Here is a 15,682-nt window from a genome sequence, read left to right on the forward strand (position 1 = left end):
GAGTTCACGGGAGGCGGGGCCACAAACTTCGGCTCACTTCGGAGATAGTCGAGAACGGAGCGCTGGGGCTACTGTGGGCGGGGCCACATGTTTCGGCTTTCTTCGGAGATAGTCGAGTCCTTAGTGTCACTGTTCCGATGTGGGCGGGACCACAGACTCGGCCGGATGTGGGTGGGGCCATATGCTTCGGTTTACTTCGTAGATAGTTGGGTACATGGGACGCTAGGATGATAGGCGGAGTCAACAGGTTCGCGAGATGCTGATAAGGATTTACAAGGGGGCGGGGCGAAAGCGGCTTGCCCTCAAAGGGGCGGAACCCCGAGGGCCGGCGTGCGCCTAGGGCACGGGGCCAGGGTGACGAGCCTCAAGCTCCCAAGCTGAGGAGAGGAAGCGGCAGAGGGAGGTGCGCTCGGTGGGGCGGGGCCAAGGTGGTCACCGCGGGAGGAGGGCGGAGCTTCGAGCCTGCGAGGGGCGGGTCCTGACTCCCCCCGGCGCTGACGGGGCGGGATGACGAAGTTGACGAGAGGGTCGGCAAGAGCGGGTGGAGGAAGGAGCGCGTGGCGCGGTGCGTAGTGGGTGGCTCCGCCTCGACTGCGAGTTAGTGTTTATGAGGTGACTCGCTGGTTCTGTCGGTGGACCGTGGGACATTCTGAAGGGAAGCAAGGAGGCGGACTGAGCGCTCCCAAGTGGGGTGAGCCCGCCTGAGCGGAGAGCGGACGGCGGGTGCCCAGGGGGCGGGGCTTTCGGCTATGGGGTTCGGTCGTCGGGCGGGAACTCCCCATCGGGGGTGCGCTGGCCCTCGGAGGGGGCGGGGCCACAGCCTGCGGGACTGCCGGGAGCCGATGACGCCCGAACGCCGAACCTCAGGCGTCCGGCAGGAGGCGGGGCTACGGATTCGGCCGAGCCGAGAACACCCGAACGCCAAATTGCTCGCGTTCGAGAAGGGGGCGGGGCTGCGGATTCGGTGAAGCCGAGGACGCCCGACCGCCGCAATTCTTGTGCTCTGAAGGGGGCAGGGTTTTGTACTGTTGGAGTCTGAGCGCTTGTAGACCCGAAAGCCGAATCACAGTGGTTCGGAAAGAGGAGGAGCCAAGGCCGGAGCGTCCCGAAGTGGGTGTGGCCTTGGCAGTGCCTTAGCCTCGAGAGCTTCTGACCCCTGAGGGGGCACCCGAAGGGGGACGCCCACTTTGCAAGAGGGTGGTGCCAAAATGGACCTTTGTAAGGGGGCGTGTCGCCGCGCTTGGGGAGGTTTGTTTTTGAGACTCCAAGGCGCAATGGTAGGTACGGCAGTGTGGGCACAAAGCGGGTGCCGACTGCAGGGTCACAAGGGTAGAGCAGGGCCCCGGGGGCGCGGCGAGGGGCGAGGGCCGCCGGTCGGTCTCCGGCGGCCGCGGGGCCTGGCGGGATCGCCCTGGGGTGGGGCCTGGCGCTCCGGCCCAGCAGGTGGTGAACGGCGGCTGAGCGAGGCCCCGCCCCCTGAGGACTAGGGGCGGGTCTTCGCCAAGACCCCGGAGGCTTTGGTTGTGCTCCGGTGGCCCGCGGCGCGCAGCCGTTTCGGTAACTGCTTTGCTTCCCGGCTCCCGCAGGAGGATGCTAGTGGTGGAGGTGGCGAACGGTCGCTCCCTGGTGTGGGGAGCCGAGGCGGTGCAGGCCCTCCGGGAGCGCCTGGGTGTGGGGGGCCGCACGGTAGGCGCCCTGCCCCGCGGGCCCCGCCAGAACTCGCGCCTGGGCCTCCCGCTGCTGCTGATGCCCGAAGAGGCGCGGCTCTTGGCCGAGATCGGCGCCGTGACTCTGGTTAGCGCCCCGCGCCCAGACCCTCAGCACCACAGCCTGGTAAGGGGGCGGGGCTCGAACGTCTGGGTTCGGTGGGAGCGGGACTTGGGAGTCAGGATTCCTGGCTTCCGAAGGGACCGTAAGCTTGGAGGTTCCAGCGACGTGTGCTTCTCAGGCCCTGACAGCCTTCAAGCGCCAGCAAGAGGAGAGCTTCCAGGAGCAGAGCGCCTTGGCGGGATCCCTGGTGGGATCATAAGGGGGCGGGGCCGGGACCCTGGGTTCGGTGGGAGCGGGACTTGGGAGTCAGGATTCCTGGCTTCCGAAGGGACCGTAAGCTTGGAGGTTCCAGCGACGTGTGCTTCTCAGGCCCTGACAGCCTTCAAGCGCCAGCAAGAGGAGAGCTTCCAGGAGCAGAGCGCCTTGGCAGCTGAGGCCCGGGAGACCCGTCGTCAGGAGCTCCTGGAGAAGATTACGGAGGGCCAGGCTGCCAAGAAGCAGAAACTAGAACAGGCTTCAGGGGCCAGCTCGAGCCATGAGGCTGGCTCGAGCCAGGCTGCCAAAGAGAACGAGACCAGTGATGGCCAGGCTTCGGGAGAGCAGGAGGAAGCCGGTGAGTATGGGAGGTGGAGTCCACGAACCACGGGAAGGGGAGGAGAGATCTTTTGGAAATTTTAGCTGGGAATCCAGTGCCTGGGTCTCCCTGAGGGTGAGAAGACTTTGCCCCTTGGATTTACCAAACTCTTCTCTGTACTCCCCACCAGGTCCCTCCTCTTCCCAAGCAGAGCCCTCAAATGGGGTAGCCCCCTTGCCCAGATCTGCTCTCCTTGTCCAGCTGGCCACTGCCAGGCCTCGACCTGTCAAGGCCAGGCCCCTGGACTGGCGTGTCCAGTCTAAAGACTGGCCCCACGCCGGCCGCCCTGCCCATGAGCTGCGCTACAGCATTTACAGAGACCTGTGGGAGAGAGGGTTCTTCCTCAGTGCGGCTGGCAAGTTCGGAGGTGACTTCCTGGTCTATCCTGGTGAGTTTGGGTTGGGGCCTCTGGTTGCTGTGCCTTTCCATACGATCCCAATGTATTCTGCGTTTTTTTTTCTTTCTTTTTTTTTTGTCTTAATAGAGATGGGGTCTCTATTGTTGCTCAGGCTGGTCCCGTTTCCTGGGCTCAAGCAGTCCTCCCACTTCGGCCTCCCAAAGTGCTGGGATTACAGGCCCAGCTGCATTTTTTTTTTTTTTTGTCTCACTTTCTCTTAGCCTCTGAAATTCATAGATGGACAGGAAACATTTTGGAGCTCCTGAACTCATTGGGAAAGCAGTTTAGCAACTTTTATTAAATGTTTACTATGATCCAGAAGATTCGCTTAGAAGTAGTTAGACATCAGGCTGGGCGCCATGGCTCACGCCTATAATCCCAGCACTTTGGGAGGCTGAGACAGGTGGATCACCTGAGGTCAGGAGTTTGAGACCAGCCTGGCCAACATGGTGAAACCCCGTCTCTACTAAAAATACTAAAACTAGCTGGGTGTGGTGGGTAGGCGCCTGTATTTCCAGCTACTCAGGAGGCTGAGGCAGGAGAATCACTTGAACCCAGGGGGCAGAGGTTGCAGTGAGCTGAGATGGTGCCATTGCACTCCAGCCTGGGGAACAAGAGCGAGACTTCGTCTCAAAAAAAAAAAAAAAAAAAGTCTAGAGCGGAATAGTTGGGTCCAAGAGCATCTGTTTTAGAGTATCCATAGTGATTGCTGAAATGATCTCAAATCTCCTCCCAGTGGTCATTCCTGTGGCATCCAGCCCTCTGCCATTGGTCACTGCTTCAGCGCTTCTCTCCCTCCCCCAGGTGACCCCCTCCGCTTCCATGCCCACTACATCGCTCAGTGCTGGGCCCCGGAGGACCCCATCCCACTCCAGGACCTGGTTGCTGCTGGGCGCCTTGGAACCAGCGTCAGAAAGACCCTGCTCCTCTGTTCTCCGCAGCCTGATGGTAAGGTGGTCTACACCTCCCTGCAATGGGCCAGCCTGCAGTGAACTCCAAGACCTAGGGGGACATGGCTGTGTCTGCAGCAAGAGCCTTTCTAGATGTTCCCCAGCTCTTCTCTGGGAGTCTAGAACATCCTCCTACCTTTCTCTGCGGTTAGTTTTTGATTCCAGGTTTTCGAACACTACATCCTTTTTATGTTCTTCCTTGTTTGAAAGCACTTATTGGCTGTGTTTTTGTAGTTACCTGTTTTCACACTGTGAGCTTCCTGAGAATGGGGCCTGGGTTTGATTCATCTGTTTTCTACAGGGTTTAAGTCTCAGGAGATCTCAATAAACTTGTTATATAAATGTTCATGATTTGAATGTTTATGATAAACCTGGAACCGGTGGATAGTCTCATCTGCATATACAGATGAGAAAAAGGCCTGGAGGAGGGGGAATGACTTGCCCAAAGTCACACAGTTAGTAAATAGCAGGCCTGGCCTTTCAAAATTGGTTTTCCTCACTCCTAAATCTGCACTCTTTCTACCGCACTAAACTTCCTTTTGAAAAGATTTCTACAAAATTTCCCAGATGCATACAAAGGTTATAAATAAAAATATAGGCTGGGCATGATGGCCCACACCTGTAATCCCACAGAACTTTTGGAGGCCAAGGCAGGAGGATCGCTTGAGTCTAGGAGTTTGAGACCAGCTCTGGCAACACTGTAATACCCATCTCTACAAAAAATAATTTTAAAAAAATTAGGGATCCCTTGAGCCCTAATTTGGGAAGTTGAGGCTGCTGTGAGCTGTGATTGCACCACTGCACTCCAGCCTGGGAGACAGAGCAAAGACATGTATGTGTGTGTGTAAATATATATATCATGAAAGTGAAAGGAAATGAGTATTGTAATTTTAGGAGTTCAGAGCATGGGGAGAGTGTCAGGAATGACTCTGGAAGGCATTCTGCTTTTTCATGGCCTGGGTAGTGGTTGAGAATTTTTTTGATACTATACATTTATATTTTAGACTCTTTTTTTGGATTTGTTACATTCTGCAATTTTTATAAAAGCTAAAACACATGTATATGTATAAAATATGCACTTACGAAATCATTTATCCATGTTTTTGCTTAAGAAAGTACTAGAACACTACCACTATTCCAATAATTTCACCTTTATCTTATCAATATGCAGTTTTATTTTGTCACGTTTATTTTGTCAGTGTAATACATTCACATGGTGAGGCCGGGCGCAGGGGCTTACAATCCCAGCACTTTGGGAGGCTGAGGCGGGCAGATCACGAGGTCAGGAGTTCGACACCATCCTGGCCAACATGCTGAAACCCTGCCTCTACTAAAAATGCAAAAATTGAGCCAGGCTGGTGGCGGGTGCCTGTAATCCTAGCTACTTGGGAGGCTGAGGCAGGAGAATTGCTTGAACTCGGGAGGCAGAGGTTGCAGTGAGCCGAGATCGTGCCACTGCACTCCAGTCTGGGCGACAGAGCTAGACTCTGTCTCAATAAAACAAAAACAAACAAAAAAGACATTCACATGGTAAAGTTCTGGGGCTGAAAGTCTCCACCGCTAGTTCTTCAATTTCTTCCCCCCATGTTTCATTCTTTCTCTTTTTTGTGTGAATTGAGCAGCCTCTAGAACCAGAATAGGTTTAGAGAGACTCCCATCTTCCCTCTTTCTTGCCATTCCCAGTAAACAGACTCATAGAATCTCAATTTCCTTTAAGTTTAGATTAATTTAAAATATGATACTGGGCCAGGCGTGGTGGCTCACGCCTGTAATCCCAGCACTTTGGGAGGCTGTGGTAGGCAGATCACCTGAGGTCAGGAATTTGAGACCAGCCTGGCCAACATGGTAAAATCCCATCTCTACTAAAAATACAAAAAAAAATTAGCTGGGCGTGGTGGTGCACACCTGTACTCCTAGCTACTCAGGAGCCTAAGGCAGGAGAATCACCTGAACCCAGGAGGCAGAGGTTGCAGTGAGCCAAGATCGTGCCACTGTACTCCAGCCTGGGCAACAAGAGCTAAACTCCATCTCAAAAAAAAAAAAAAAGACAAGACTCCATCTCAAAAAGAAAAAAGACCCCTGCCTGGCCAATACTCTCTTTGTGCCTGCTTCATAAGTGGCTTTGTATGTCTATTCTCCACCCTTTCTCCTGTCTACAACAAAGTACTTAGAAGTCTCATTACCTCTGTCAGGAGTCTCCGCTCTGAAATGTTCCTCATTTAAAACCCTTGTGGCTGGGTGTGGTGGCTCAGACCTGTAATCCTAGCAGTTTGGGAGGCCAAGGTGGGAAGATCAGTTGAGCTCAGGAGTTTGAGACCAGCCTGGGCTGAACATAGTGAGACCTCGTCTCGTCTCTATTTAAAAACAAAAAAACTTTTGTGACTGGTGTCCCCACATGTTGTCAGTCAACAAATTCTATAGGTGCCATGTTCAAAGCACTGTGGATCCACAGTTTGGCCCCACCCTCCACCTTCACTACCAGCATCTTAGAAAAACCGAACCATGGCTCATTTGATCTTGATAGCTTCCTAACTCATGCCCTGCCTGCTATTCTTGCCCCTCTATTGTCTGTTTTCAACAGAGCAGCCAGAATCATCATATTAAAAGTTAAGTCAGACCATGTCATAGCTCTGTCTAAAACTCGCCTGGAGTTTTCCATCTCAGAGTGAAACCCAAAGGTCCCACTTTGCAGCTTCCTCATGAACTGACCATGTGCATCTTCTTCCTTGCTTATTATTATTTGTTTTTGAGACAGAGTCTTGCTCTGTTGCCCAGGCTGGAGTGCAGTAGCACAATCTCGGCCCACTGCAGCCTCTGCCTCCTGGGTTCAAGCGATTCTCCCACCTCAGCCTCCCAAGCACCTGGGATTACAGGCACCGGCCACGGTGTCAGGCTAATTTTTTGTATTTTAGTAGAGACAGGGTTTCATCATAATTGCCCAGGCTCGAACTCCTGAGCTTAGGCAATCCACCCACCTCAGCCTCCCAGAGTGCTAGGATTATAGGCATGAGCCACCGACCCCCGGCCAGCTTTGTTCCTCTTTACTGCTGAATATTCCATTTATGGACATAACTGCATTTTGTTTATCCATTCACCAGGTGATTGGCATTTGTTTCTAGTTACAGAATAATATACGCATGTTCAGGATACAAAAATATATAAAATTTGGCCGGGCATGGTGGCTCACACCTGTAATCCCAGCACTTGGGGAGGCTGAGGCGAGTGGATCACTTGAGTCCAGGAGTTCAAGACCAGCCTGGGCAACATGGCAAAACCCCGTCTCAAAACAAACAAAACAAAACCCCATAAAACTGAACAAGGTAGTTTGTAAGATATGGAAGTACAATGCAGATGACAATAATGACGATGATAGCTAACACTAGGCGCTTTATTTACGCCAGACACTTTCCTAAACACTGGATAGACTCTCACTTAAGCCTCACAAATAAGCCTCTGAGGTAGGCACTACCATCCTTCCCCGTTTTACAGAGGAGGACGCTGAGGCACAGATTGATTGAGAAACTTGTCGAAGGCACTGCAACTAGCAAGTGGTGACATGGCGTTTGAATCCAGGCATCCGAATGGTGTGGATGCGGTGGAAGAGAAAGGGGTGGGTAGGACAGCTTCCTGAGGGGATACTGACTGCCGAGGCAGCAGCGTAGGGAAGAGAACTGAAGAACAGGAGCTGTGGAGACAGATCATCGCATCCGGTGTGGACAGATGGGTATGCAAGCGGACAATAACCAGACTATATATAAAAAGAGAACTAGGTCAGGCGCGGTGGTTCACACCTGTAATCCCAGCACTTTAGGAGGCTGAGGCGGGTGGATCACCTGAAGTCAGGCGTTTGAGACCGGGCGTTCGAAACCCCGTCTCTACTAAAAACATAAAAATTAGCCGGGCATGGTGGTGGGCGCCTGTAGTCCCAGCTACTCGGGGCACGAGAACCGATTGAACCCGGGAAGCAGAGGTTGCAATGAGCCGAGATCGCGCCACTGCACTCCAGCCTGGGTGACAAGAGCGAAACTCCATCTCAAAAATAAATAAAAATAAATTACTGATAATAGTATTAACACTCCTTAAGTGGGTATTGATAATAGTACCCTGGGGGAGGGCAACTTCTCCGAGAGTGCTCCATAAGTATGTATTGAAGATTGAGTAAATACTTTTAAAATTCTTAGAACAGTATGTGGCACATAGAAAGCGTTCCATAATGCCACATTATTGTCAGTGACAGAAATAACCGCGGCTGGGCGCGGTGGCTCACGCCTGTAATTCCAGCACTTTGGGGGGCCAAGGTGGGAGGCTCTCGCGAGGCCAGGAGTTCAAGACCAGACTGGGCAACATGGCAAGACGCCGATTGTACCAAAAAAAAAAAAAAGTTACCCGGGCTCGTGGCGTGTGCTTGTAATCCCATCTACTGGGGAGGAGGTGGGAGGATCGCTCAAGCCCGAGAGGTTGGTCGGGGCAGCAGTGAACCGAGATCACAACACTGCACTCCAGCTTGGGCTACAGAGCGAGACCCTGATTCTCAGAAAGAAAGAGAAATACCACCGTCCAGGGACGGAGAAGGATGATTCTCCCCGCTTCTCAGGTTTCTATTCCTTGCCCGGAAGAAACCTAGTCCTCCCAGGTTAGCACGCCGCTCTAGCCCAGCCTCACGTCTCTACTGCTGCTCAGCCAGCCAACGCCTCTTCTGATTGGCTCAGACGTGCCTGGTGCGTGATGACGTCACGAGGCGCCGGCGTTACTATAAGAGCGTAGCCTTGTCGGTGGCGCGCCTCTTCGTCAGTGGCCGGCTCTTGCGTTCAGGTGAGGTGTGGTGATGTCCTTTTTCGCTAGGGTTTGGGTTGGGTGGTCGCGCGGGCCTTCCGAGCTTCCATGAGTAAGCTAAAGGCGTTAGGGATTGGAGTAGGGTGGTTGAACGGGAGTGCAGCACAGTAGTGGGGGCGGATACCGGCGATGAGAGCTTTGGAGGTTATTCTCGCGAGATCCAATCCGGGCGCCGCAAGGTTTTGGCGTAGTTGTGGGACTGCGCAGGCGCCGCCCGGAGCTCTTAGGCTCACGCTTCCCTCCCGGGCAGGCGCAGACGGGTAAGCGGAGCCAACATGCCGGTGGCCCGGAGCTGGGTTTGTCGCAAAACTTACGTGACCCCGCGGAGACCCTTTGAGAAATCTCGTCTCGACCAAGAGCTGAAGCTGATCGGTGAGTGGCCAAGGCTTCTGGGAAGTGGTGCGGCTTCCGGGAGGAGGCGGGTAGCACGTGGATGAAGGCGCCCACGTGCTTGATGTAGTCGGCCCCCTAAATTTGGTACTCTTCGTGGTTTAGGAAGGTTCTGTGTATCCAAAGCTGCCAGGGTAGTTTTTGTACCAGTACGTGGGACTACACTTGTCCACTCCCTTACACTTGTTCACTCTCTTCTCCCCACCAGGCGAGTATGGGCTCCGGAACAAACGTGAGGTCTGGAGGGTCAAATTTACCCTGGCCAAGATCCGCAAGGCCGCCCGGGAGCTGCTGACGCTTGATGAGAAGGACCCACGGCGTCTGTTCGAAGGTACGTATGGGAGTCCACAGCAGAGCGATGGGGCGCAGGGCTTGTGAGGGGCATTCTCCGTTCTGCCGCCTCTGTTCTAGTGATGAGTTGTGTCATTGCACAAATGGAGCCAGCCTTTTAACTTAGTGTTTTAATGGCACTTGCGGAGTAGGAAAAGTGGAACTGGATCAGTCTTTGTCCTGTTTCTTAGGCGTGTGGCTTTTTTGCCCAGTTACTGGACCTTCAGTTTAGTAATGACCAGAGCTAAAGATAGGCCTGCACATTTGGGCACTTGTCTATGTCTTTATATGGTATCTCAAAACAGTACTCCTTGTGTGGCCTGTTTGCTGGTGGTGAGAGTAGACTAGGAAGTGGAATTTCTGGAATAAGTGATGGTGATAACAGGGTTTGCACGTTTGCTTGCTTTATTTTTTTTTTAATTTTTTTTGTTTTGTTTATTTTTTTGAGACAGAGTCTTGCTCTGTCGCCCAGGCTGGAGTGCAGTGGCTCAATTTCGGCTTACTGCAACCCCCGCCTCCTGGGTTCAAACAATTCTCCTATTTCAGCCTCCTAAGTAGCTGGTACTACAGACAGGCACACGCCACCACGCCCGGCTAATTTTACTTTTGATTCGGAGTCTCGCTCAGTTGCCCAGGCTGGAGTGCAGTTGGTGCAGTCTCCGCTCACTGCAAACTCTGCCTCCCGGGTTCAAGCGATTTTGCAGTCTCAGCCTCCCAAGTAGCTGGGATCACAGGCTAATAATGCACCACCACGCCCGGCTAATTTTGTATTATTAGTAGAGACGGGATTTCACCATGTTGCCCAGGCTGGTGCTTGCTTTATTAAGCTGGTTAAGGACATGTAGATGGCATTGAGCAAAGGCCTGAACAGGAGAGAATCTGTAAAATGTCTCAGGGAACAGCATTTCAGGTGATGACTTTAGAAGGGCATGCAGATCATATAGATTTAGGCTTGCTTTAGTAATTGTGGTGGAACAGACATTAACATGAAAGTTGATCATGTTAACCATTTTGTTTTAAAATTTACTCTGAGATGCGGTGTTATTGGAGTGCTTTCTACGGCAGATTGGCGTGACCAAGATTGGCATTAGTATTTCCTGAGACGCTGCTTTTGCCTGAGTTTGGGTAGTCATGATTTGTGGTGAAAAGCAGTCTCTGCACCTGAGCCCTGACTGAGGCATGAGAGTGGTCATCCACGTTAGGCATTGAGAAGGTCCTGGAGCATGCTTAGCCACAGATTATCGCAGTTTGACCCGGGCTTGCAGATGTTAGAAGCTTTTTTTTTTTTTTTTTTTTTTTTTTTTTTTTTAAAATAGGCACAGGATCTTGCATTGTTGCCCAGGATGGTTTCCAACTCCTGGCCTCAAGTGATCCTTCCACCTCAGCCTTAAATAGTGCTGGGGTTCCAGGTGTAAGCCACTGCACCTGACCCTTTCATTCTTTTTGTCAATTTGTAGACCCCGTTGACAATCTCATGAAAGTGCTGGAGATCCCTCCCCCGTGGATACTGATACTGGGTGGGAGTTTATCCCAGAGTCCTGTGGGGAGTGGGCTACAGCTGGCTCTGGTTTTAGGGAGGACTTTCCGAATATAGAGCCTAATCGCAATGAAACTTAGTCATGTGAGAAAGCGGTGCAGGTGTCTGAGGGATATTTGTGGTTTTCCAAGGCAGAAGTGAAAATTCCCAGGGGGTAGACAGCTGTTCAGGTAAGTACACTTTCTAGTAAATGAAACCCTCTAGCCTAGCCAGGGACGGGAAGGAGGAGCTTGGATGTTTGCTCTTTGGTGTAATCCTGCCTTGATTCAGATCCAGCCTTTCCCACTAACGTGTGACAGGCGAGATTCTGAGTCTCATCTGGTAAAAGACTGAACAGCCCGCTAACATTTGGCTGGCAGTTAACCAACAGATAGAGGCCAGGCGCGGTGGCTCATGCCTGTAATCCCAGCACTTTGGGAGACCGAGGTGGTCCGATCACTTGAGGTCAGGAGTTGGAGACTAGCCTGGCCAACATGGTGAAATTCCATCTCTACTAAAAATACAAAAATTAGCCGGGCCTGGTGGTGGTCCTGTGATCCCAGCTACTCGAGAGGCTGAGGCGGGAGAATTGATCGAACCTGGGAGACGGAATCCGCGGCACTGTGCTCCAGCTTGGGTGACAGCGAGACTCCATCTCAAAACAAAAAAATCAGGAATTCACCCTCAGCACAACTGTGAATAAATGTGGGAATCATGTCCATTTTTCAGATCAGAAATGAAGGCGTTGTAATACCTGCCTTGTATGACAAGGACCTGTTTCCCACTGAGGTCCTCCCTGGTTTGCATTTTTAAAGCATTTTAAATTCTCTCGGTGCATTGGCCCAGCGGAGCCCGTGTAACAGTACTCAGTAGCAGGACATGGTTTTGTTGAAGGTGTAAGGTTTATTGTGCTGTTGAAAACTATTGTCTTCATACTTCAAGGTTTTGCCTGTGGTTGACTCTTCTGTTCTTTTTCAGGAGATAGATGGGTTAATAAATGTGGGTCGGGCGCGGTGGCTCACACCTGTAATTCCAGCACTTTGGGAGGCAAAGGCAGGCGGATCACCTGAGGTCAGGAGTTCAAGACCAGCCTGAACAACGTGGAGAAACCCCCTAGTCTCTACTAAAAACAATACAGAATTAGCCGGCCATGGTGGTGTGTGCCTGTAATCCTAGGCTGAGTCAGGAGAATCCCGGGAAGCAGAGTTTGCAGTGAGCCGAGATCACCATTGTACTCCAGCCCGGGCAACGAGGGAAACTCCGTCTGAAAAATGATAATAAATGTGAAACACTTTCTTTTTAAATCATGGCTTTATTTTGCCTAATGGTGATGATCTCACTTTGTCTCCCAGGCTGGAGCACAGTGGCATGGTCGTGGCTCACTGCAACCTGGACCGCCTGTGCTTAAGTGATCCTCCTCAGCTCTAGTAGCTGGGACTGCAATCCACCATGTACCAACATGCCTGGCTAATTTAGTTTTCCTTTTTTTTTTGTTTTGGTACAAATGGGGTCTCACTATGTTGCCCAGGCTGGTTTCAAACTTCTGGACTCAATCGATGCTCCTGCCTCAGCCTCCCAAAATACTGGGTTTATAGGGCAGGCATAAGGTACTGTGCCTGGCTGAAGTTTCTATTTTCTAATGTAAACACAAAAAGGCATGAAGTGTCCAAGGAGGTAAATGATCCCAAACTCGTTTTCATTGCCTTTTGGACATGTTTTTGTATTTTGATATTCAGGTGTTTAAAAATTCTCTGATGTTGAGCATTAAAAAAGAGAACAAAAATTGAAGCCATAGTATGACACAGGATGCTGGAAAGGTACACAGCTGGTGTTTCCATTTTGATTCTATCTCCCTACCTGTAACTGCTCCCTATTGGGAAGACTTTGGGTCCTCACAGTCAGCTAGCTTTCTTTCAAACTTCGCTTGGAGGGTAACAACAGTGCCAGGAATATCAGAGTGCCTGATGAATGTGGGTCTGTTTATTAAAGCTTGCTTGAATTGTTTGCTATAACTAGTAAGAGGCACTTTTTATAAAAGTGCACATAATAAGGAAAAAAGTTTGAGGTGTTTACCCCAGTGTCAAGGGGCAGTTGATTTGCTGAACGCGTATGGGATTATAGCAGTGAGTGGGATCCTACAGGAAGACATTTGCCTTGACGGAGGTGGGCAGGGGGAGTCCAGAGTATTAGCTAGAAGCCATGGCTTTGGACAGGGTAAGGAGCAAGTTGTCCTGAGCCTGGGGTGTAGTAGCTGACATCTGTTGGATATTTTATGCAGTGTGTTGTTAGGTTATATACATACTGTGTATATTTTTAGTGGAAAATTTCATACAGAATAGTAAAATGAATGACATGTACTTAGCTGGAAAAATTCTAGTGTTAGAAATTTCTTTTCTCTCCCTAAAAGGTGTAGGTACTGATATTTATGGCATAGGGAATGTGATTTAATCTCACATCTGGTTAATCAGAAGAGCTTTCTGGACTCAGGATATGAACTCTCAACCACTGTGCTTTGTTAACGGTGGTAGTAGCTTAATAGCAGCTGCACTTGGTCTTTTGCAGACTGAGTCCTTGTAAGGAGATGATTTCCTTTACTGTTGTTAAGAATGTGGAGCGAGGGATGTGACACTCTTCAGATGAGGAGGCAGGTATATTTTGCCCTCCTGTCACCTGCACGTTACTATGGATGATGGCCTGACACCCATAGGGTGGTTGTGTGTGTGTGTGTGTGTGTGTGTGTGAGACAGGATCTCACTCTGTTTCCCAGGCTGGAGTGCAGTGGTCCCATCTCAGGTCACTGCAACCTCCGCCTCCAGGGTTCAAGCAATTTTCTTTCCTCAGCCTCCTAAATAGCTGGGATTACAGGCAGTGTGCCAACAGCCTGGCTAATTTTTTGTATTTTTAGTGGAGACAGGGTTTCGGCATGTTGGCCAGGTTGGTCTCAAACTCCCGACCTCAAGTGATCCATCTCACACTCCCAAAGTGCTGGGATTACAGGCGTGAGCCACCACGCCCAGCCCATAGGATAGTTTTGACAGTGATATGGGTCACAGTGACTGGTGCTAATACTACCTGTGCCTCACCACCGTGACATGGAGCTACGAAGAGGTGGAGCCAGGATTTGAACCCAAGAAGCCTGAGGTCAGAAGGCTGAATCAGTGCTTCCTCCCACTGTTCCCAGGCAACGCCCTGCTGCGGCGGCTGGTCCGCATTGGGGTGCTGGATGAGGGCAAGATGAAGCTGGATTACATCCTGGGCCTGAAGATCGAGGATTTCTTAGAGAGACGCCTGCAGACCCAGGTCTTCAAGCTGGGCTTGGCCAAGTCCATCCACCATGCTCGCGTGCTGATCCGCCAGCGCCATATCAGGTACCACCTCTGATGGGCGCCCGAACCTTCCTCCGCCTCCCCTCTGGTGGCTGCCCTCACTAAGCCTGCTGTCCTATCTCCTATGCAGCCCTCGGAAGTGATGGGTGTGAGCTCACCCAGAGGGTACAGATTCACCTTGCACACAGCTCACCAGGGAGCTGGGGCAGCCTCATGCCCCAATAGCCCAGCGCAAGGGTCACTGCGGCTCTAGCCGTACACCTTGTGAAGGCCTCTGCCAGGCATGTGGGCAGCTGGACAGGTAACAGCTCTTGGTGTCCCCAGTGGAGGGAGAGAACCAGCCTCTCCTCGCTTGGGTGGTGGGTTCAGCTGTCTCCTGACTCGTTTATGAAGTTGATTCCAGACCCTAATCCATGACTGCTTTCTGGGTACTCAGTGTGCCCTTCCTGTAACGTGGCACCATTGACGGGGAGGAGCTGTACAGGAAGAGGGCAAGATGTTAGCGTTTAGAATCTCCGCCCCAGCCCTTCACTAAGCCTGTGAGCCGCAGGCAGAGCCTCGTGTGTCAGCGTAGCCCCGGGTTGCTGTGCTGTTGTGGGCATTGCTGCCGCACGTGGTAATGCAGCTCAGTGTCAGGCGTGGGGTTCAGGATGTTTCAGACTCGGAACTTGGGCTCTTATTCGGCCGCCTCATTTGCTTTGTGGTCTTAGGTGGGATACTTTTGAGTTTCTCCTAGAAAATGTGGTTGAGAAACTCACCTGAAGCGTTTTTGGGGGTTAAGGTGATACCCTCAAACCCTGGACTCACATGAGGCCCATAGGATCAGGAGCGCCCTTCCCACAGTGCCTCGGTGTCTGTGGCCATGGCAGCCTCATGGGGTGGGTGAAGAGGAGAGAGTGGTGCCTGAGCTGGGGTTAGCATCCGTTTCTCCTCCAGTCCACTTCACTTTGTCGCTTCTTCCAGGGTCCGCAAGCAGGTGGTGAATATCCCGTCGTTCATTGTCCGCCTGGATTCCCAGAAGCACATTGACTTCTCCCTGCGCTCTCCCTATGGGGGTGGCCGCCCGGGCCGCGTGAAGAGGAAGAACGCCAAGAAGGGCCAGGGTGGGGCCGGGGCTGGAGACGACGAGGAGGAGGATTAAGCCCACCTTTCCCTCCTGGGCTGCTGGATTGTCTAGTTTTCCTGCCAAATAAACAGGATCAGCGCTTTACAATTGGTGTGTGTGGGTGTCTCCTTGACTCTCCCCTGCTCTGAACATGCAGCCTTCCCTGGGAGGCTCAGGAGCGTGCCTACCAGACAGTGGTCCCCGGCCTCGCAGTACTACTCTTCCACAGTGGTGAACACATGTTTACCAGAAGCTTCTGTCATCAGGGGAGAGACCAATGGTCTTTTGGGAAAAACAAAAACCAGATGGAGGCCGGGCGCGGTGGTCAAAACCAGATGGAAATTGAAACCCTGTCTCCAAGTAAGCCGGCGTTTGCATGTACCCGGGGGCGGAGCTTGCAGGAGCAAGTGGAGGTGGGTGCCCGTCCTGCC

At 51.9% G+C, this 15,682-nt stretch overlaps 2 protein-coding genes across 5 annotated transcripts in view; both read left to right on the forward strand.

Annotated features, from left to right (window-relative positions):
- Nucleotides 1-4,097, forward strand: part of TSEN34 (tRNA splicing endonuclease subunit 34) — a 35,487-nt gene extending 31,390 nt beyond the window's left edge. The window contains exons 2-6 of one of the 4 annotated variants that reach the window (XM_050771931.1): nt 494-565; nt 1,587-1,833; nt 2,140-2,383; nt 2,535-2,792; nt 3,606-4,097. In XM_050771931.1, coding sequence (XP_050627888.1) covers nt 1,591-1,833; nt 2,140-2,383; nt 2,535-2,792; nt 3,606-3,793 — 933 coding nt within the window. In that variant the 5' untranslated portion in view covers nt 494-565; nt 1,587-1,590 and the 3' untranslated portion in view covers nt 3,794-4,097. Of the gene's footprint in view, nt 1-284; nt 404-493; nt 613-1,586; nt 1,834-2,139; nt 2,384-2,534; nt 2,793-3,605 lie in introns of those variants that run through there. The other 3 variants (XM_050771933.1, XM_050771930.1, XM_050771932.1) reach the window with 3 other exon arrangements.
- The window catches only part of RPS9 (ribosomal protein S9), a 55,427-nt gene extending 40,068 nt beyond the window's left edge, over nt 1-15,359 (forward strand). Inside the window, exons 2-6 of the mRNA XM_050771949.1 lie at nt 8,533-8,563; nt 8,835-8,956; nt 9,183-9,305; nt 14,002-14,188; nt 15,110-15,359. Coding sequence (XP_050627906.1) covers nt 8,860-8,956; nt 9,183-9,305; nt 14,002-14,188; nt 15,110-15,287 — 585 coding nt within the window. The 5' untranslated portion in view covers nt 8,533-8,563; nt 8,835-8,859 and the 3' untranslated portion in view covers nt 15,288-15,359. The remainder of the gene's footprint in view (nt 1-8,532; nt 8,564-8,834; nt 8,957-9,182; nt 9,306-14,001; nt 14,189-15,109) is intronic.
- The last annotated feature ends 323 nt before the right edge of the window (nt 15,360-15,682 follow it).

This window comes from Macaca thibetana, chromosome 19, assembly GCF_024542745.1.
Source record: "Macaca thibetana thibetana isolate TM-01 chromosome 19, ASM2454274v1, whole genome shotgun sequence".
NCBI classification, from domain to species: Eukaryota; Metazoa; Chordata; class Mammalia; order Primates; family Cercopithecidae; genus Macaca; species Macaca thibetana.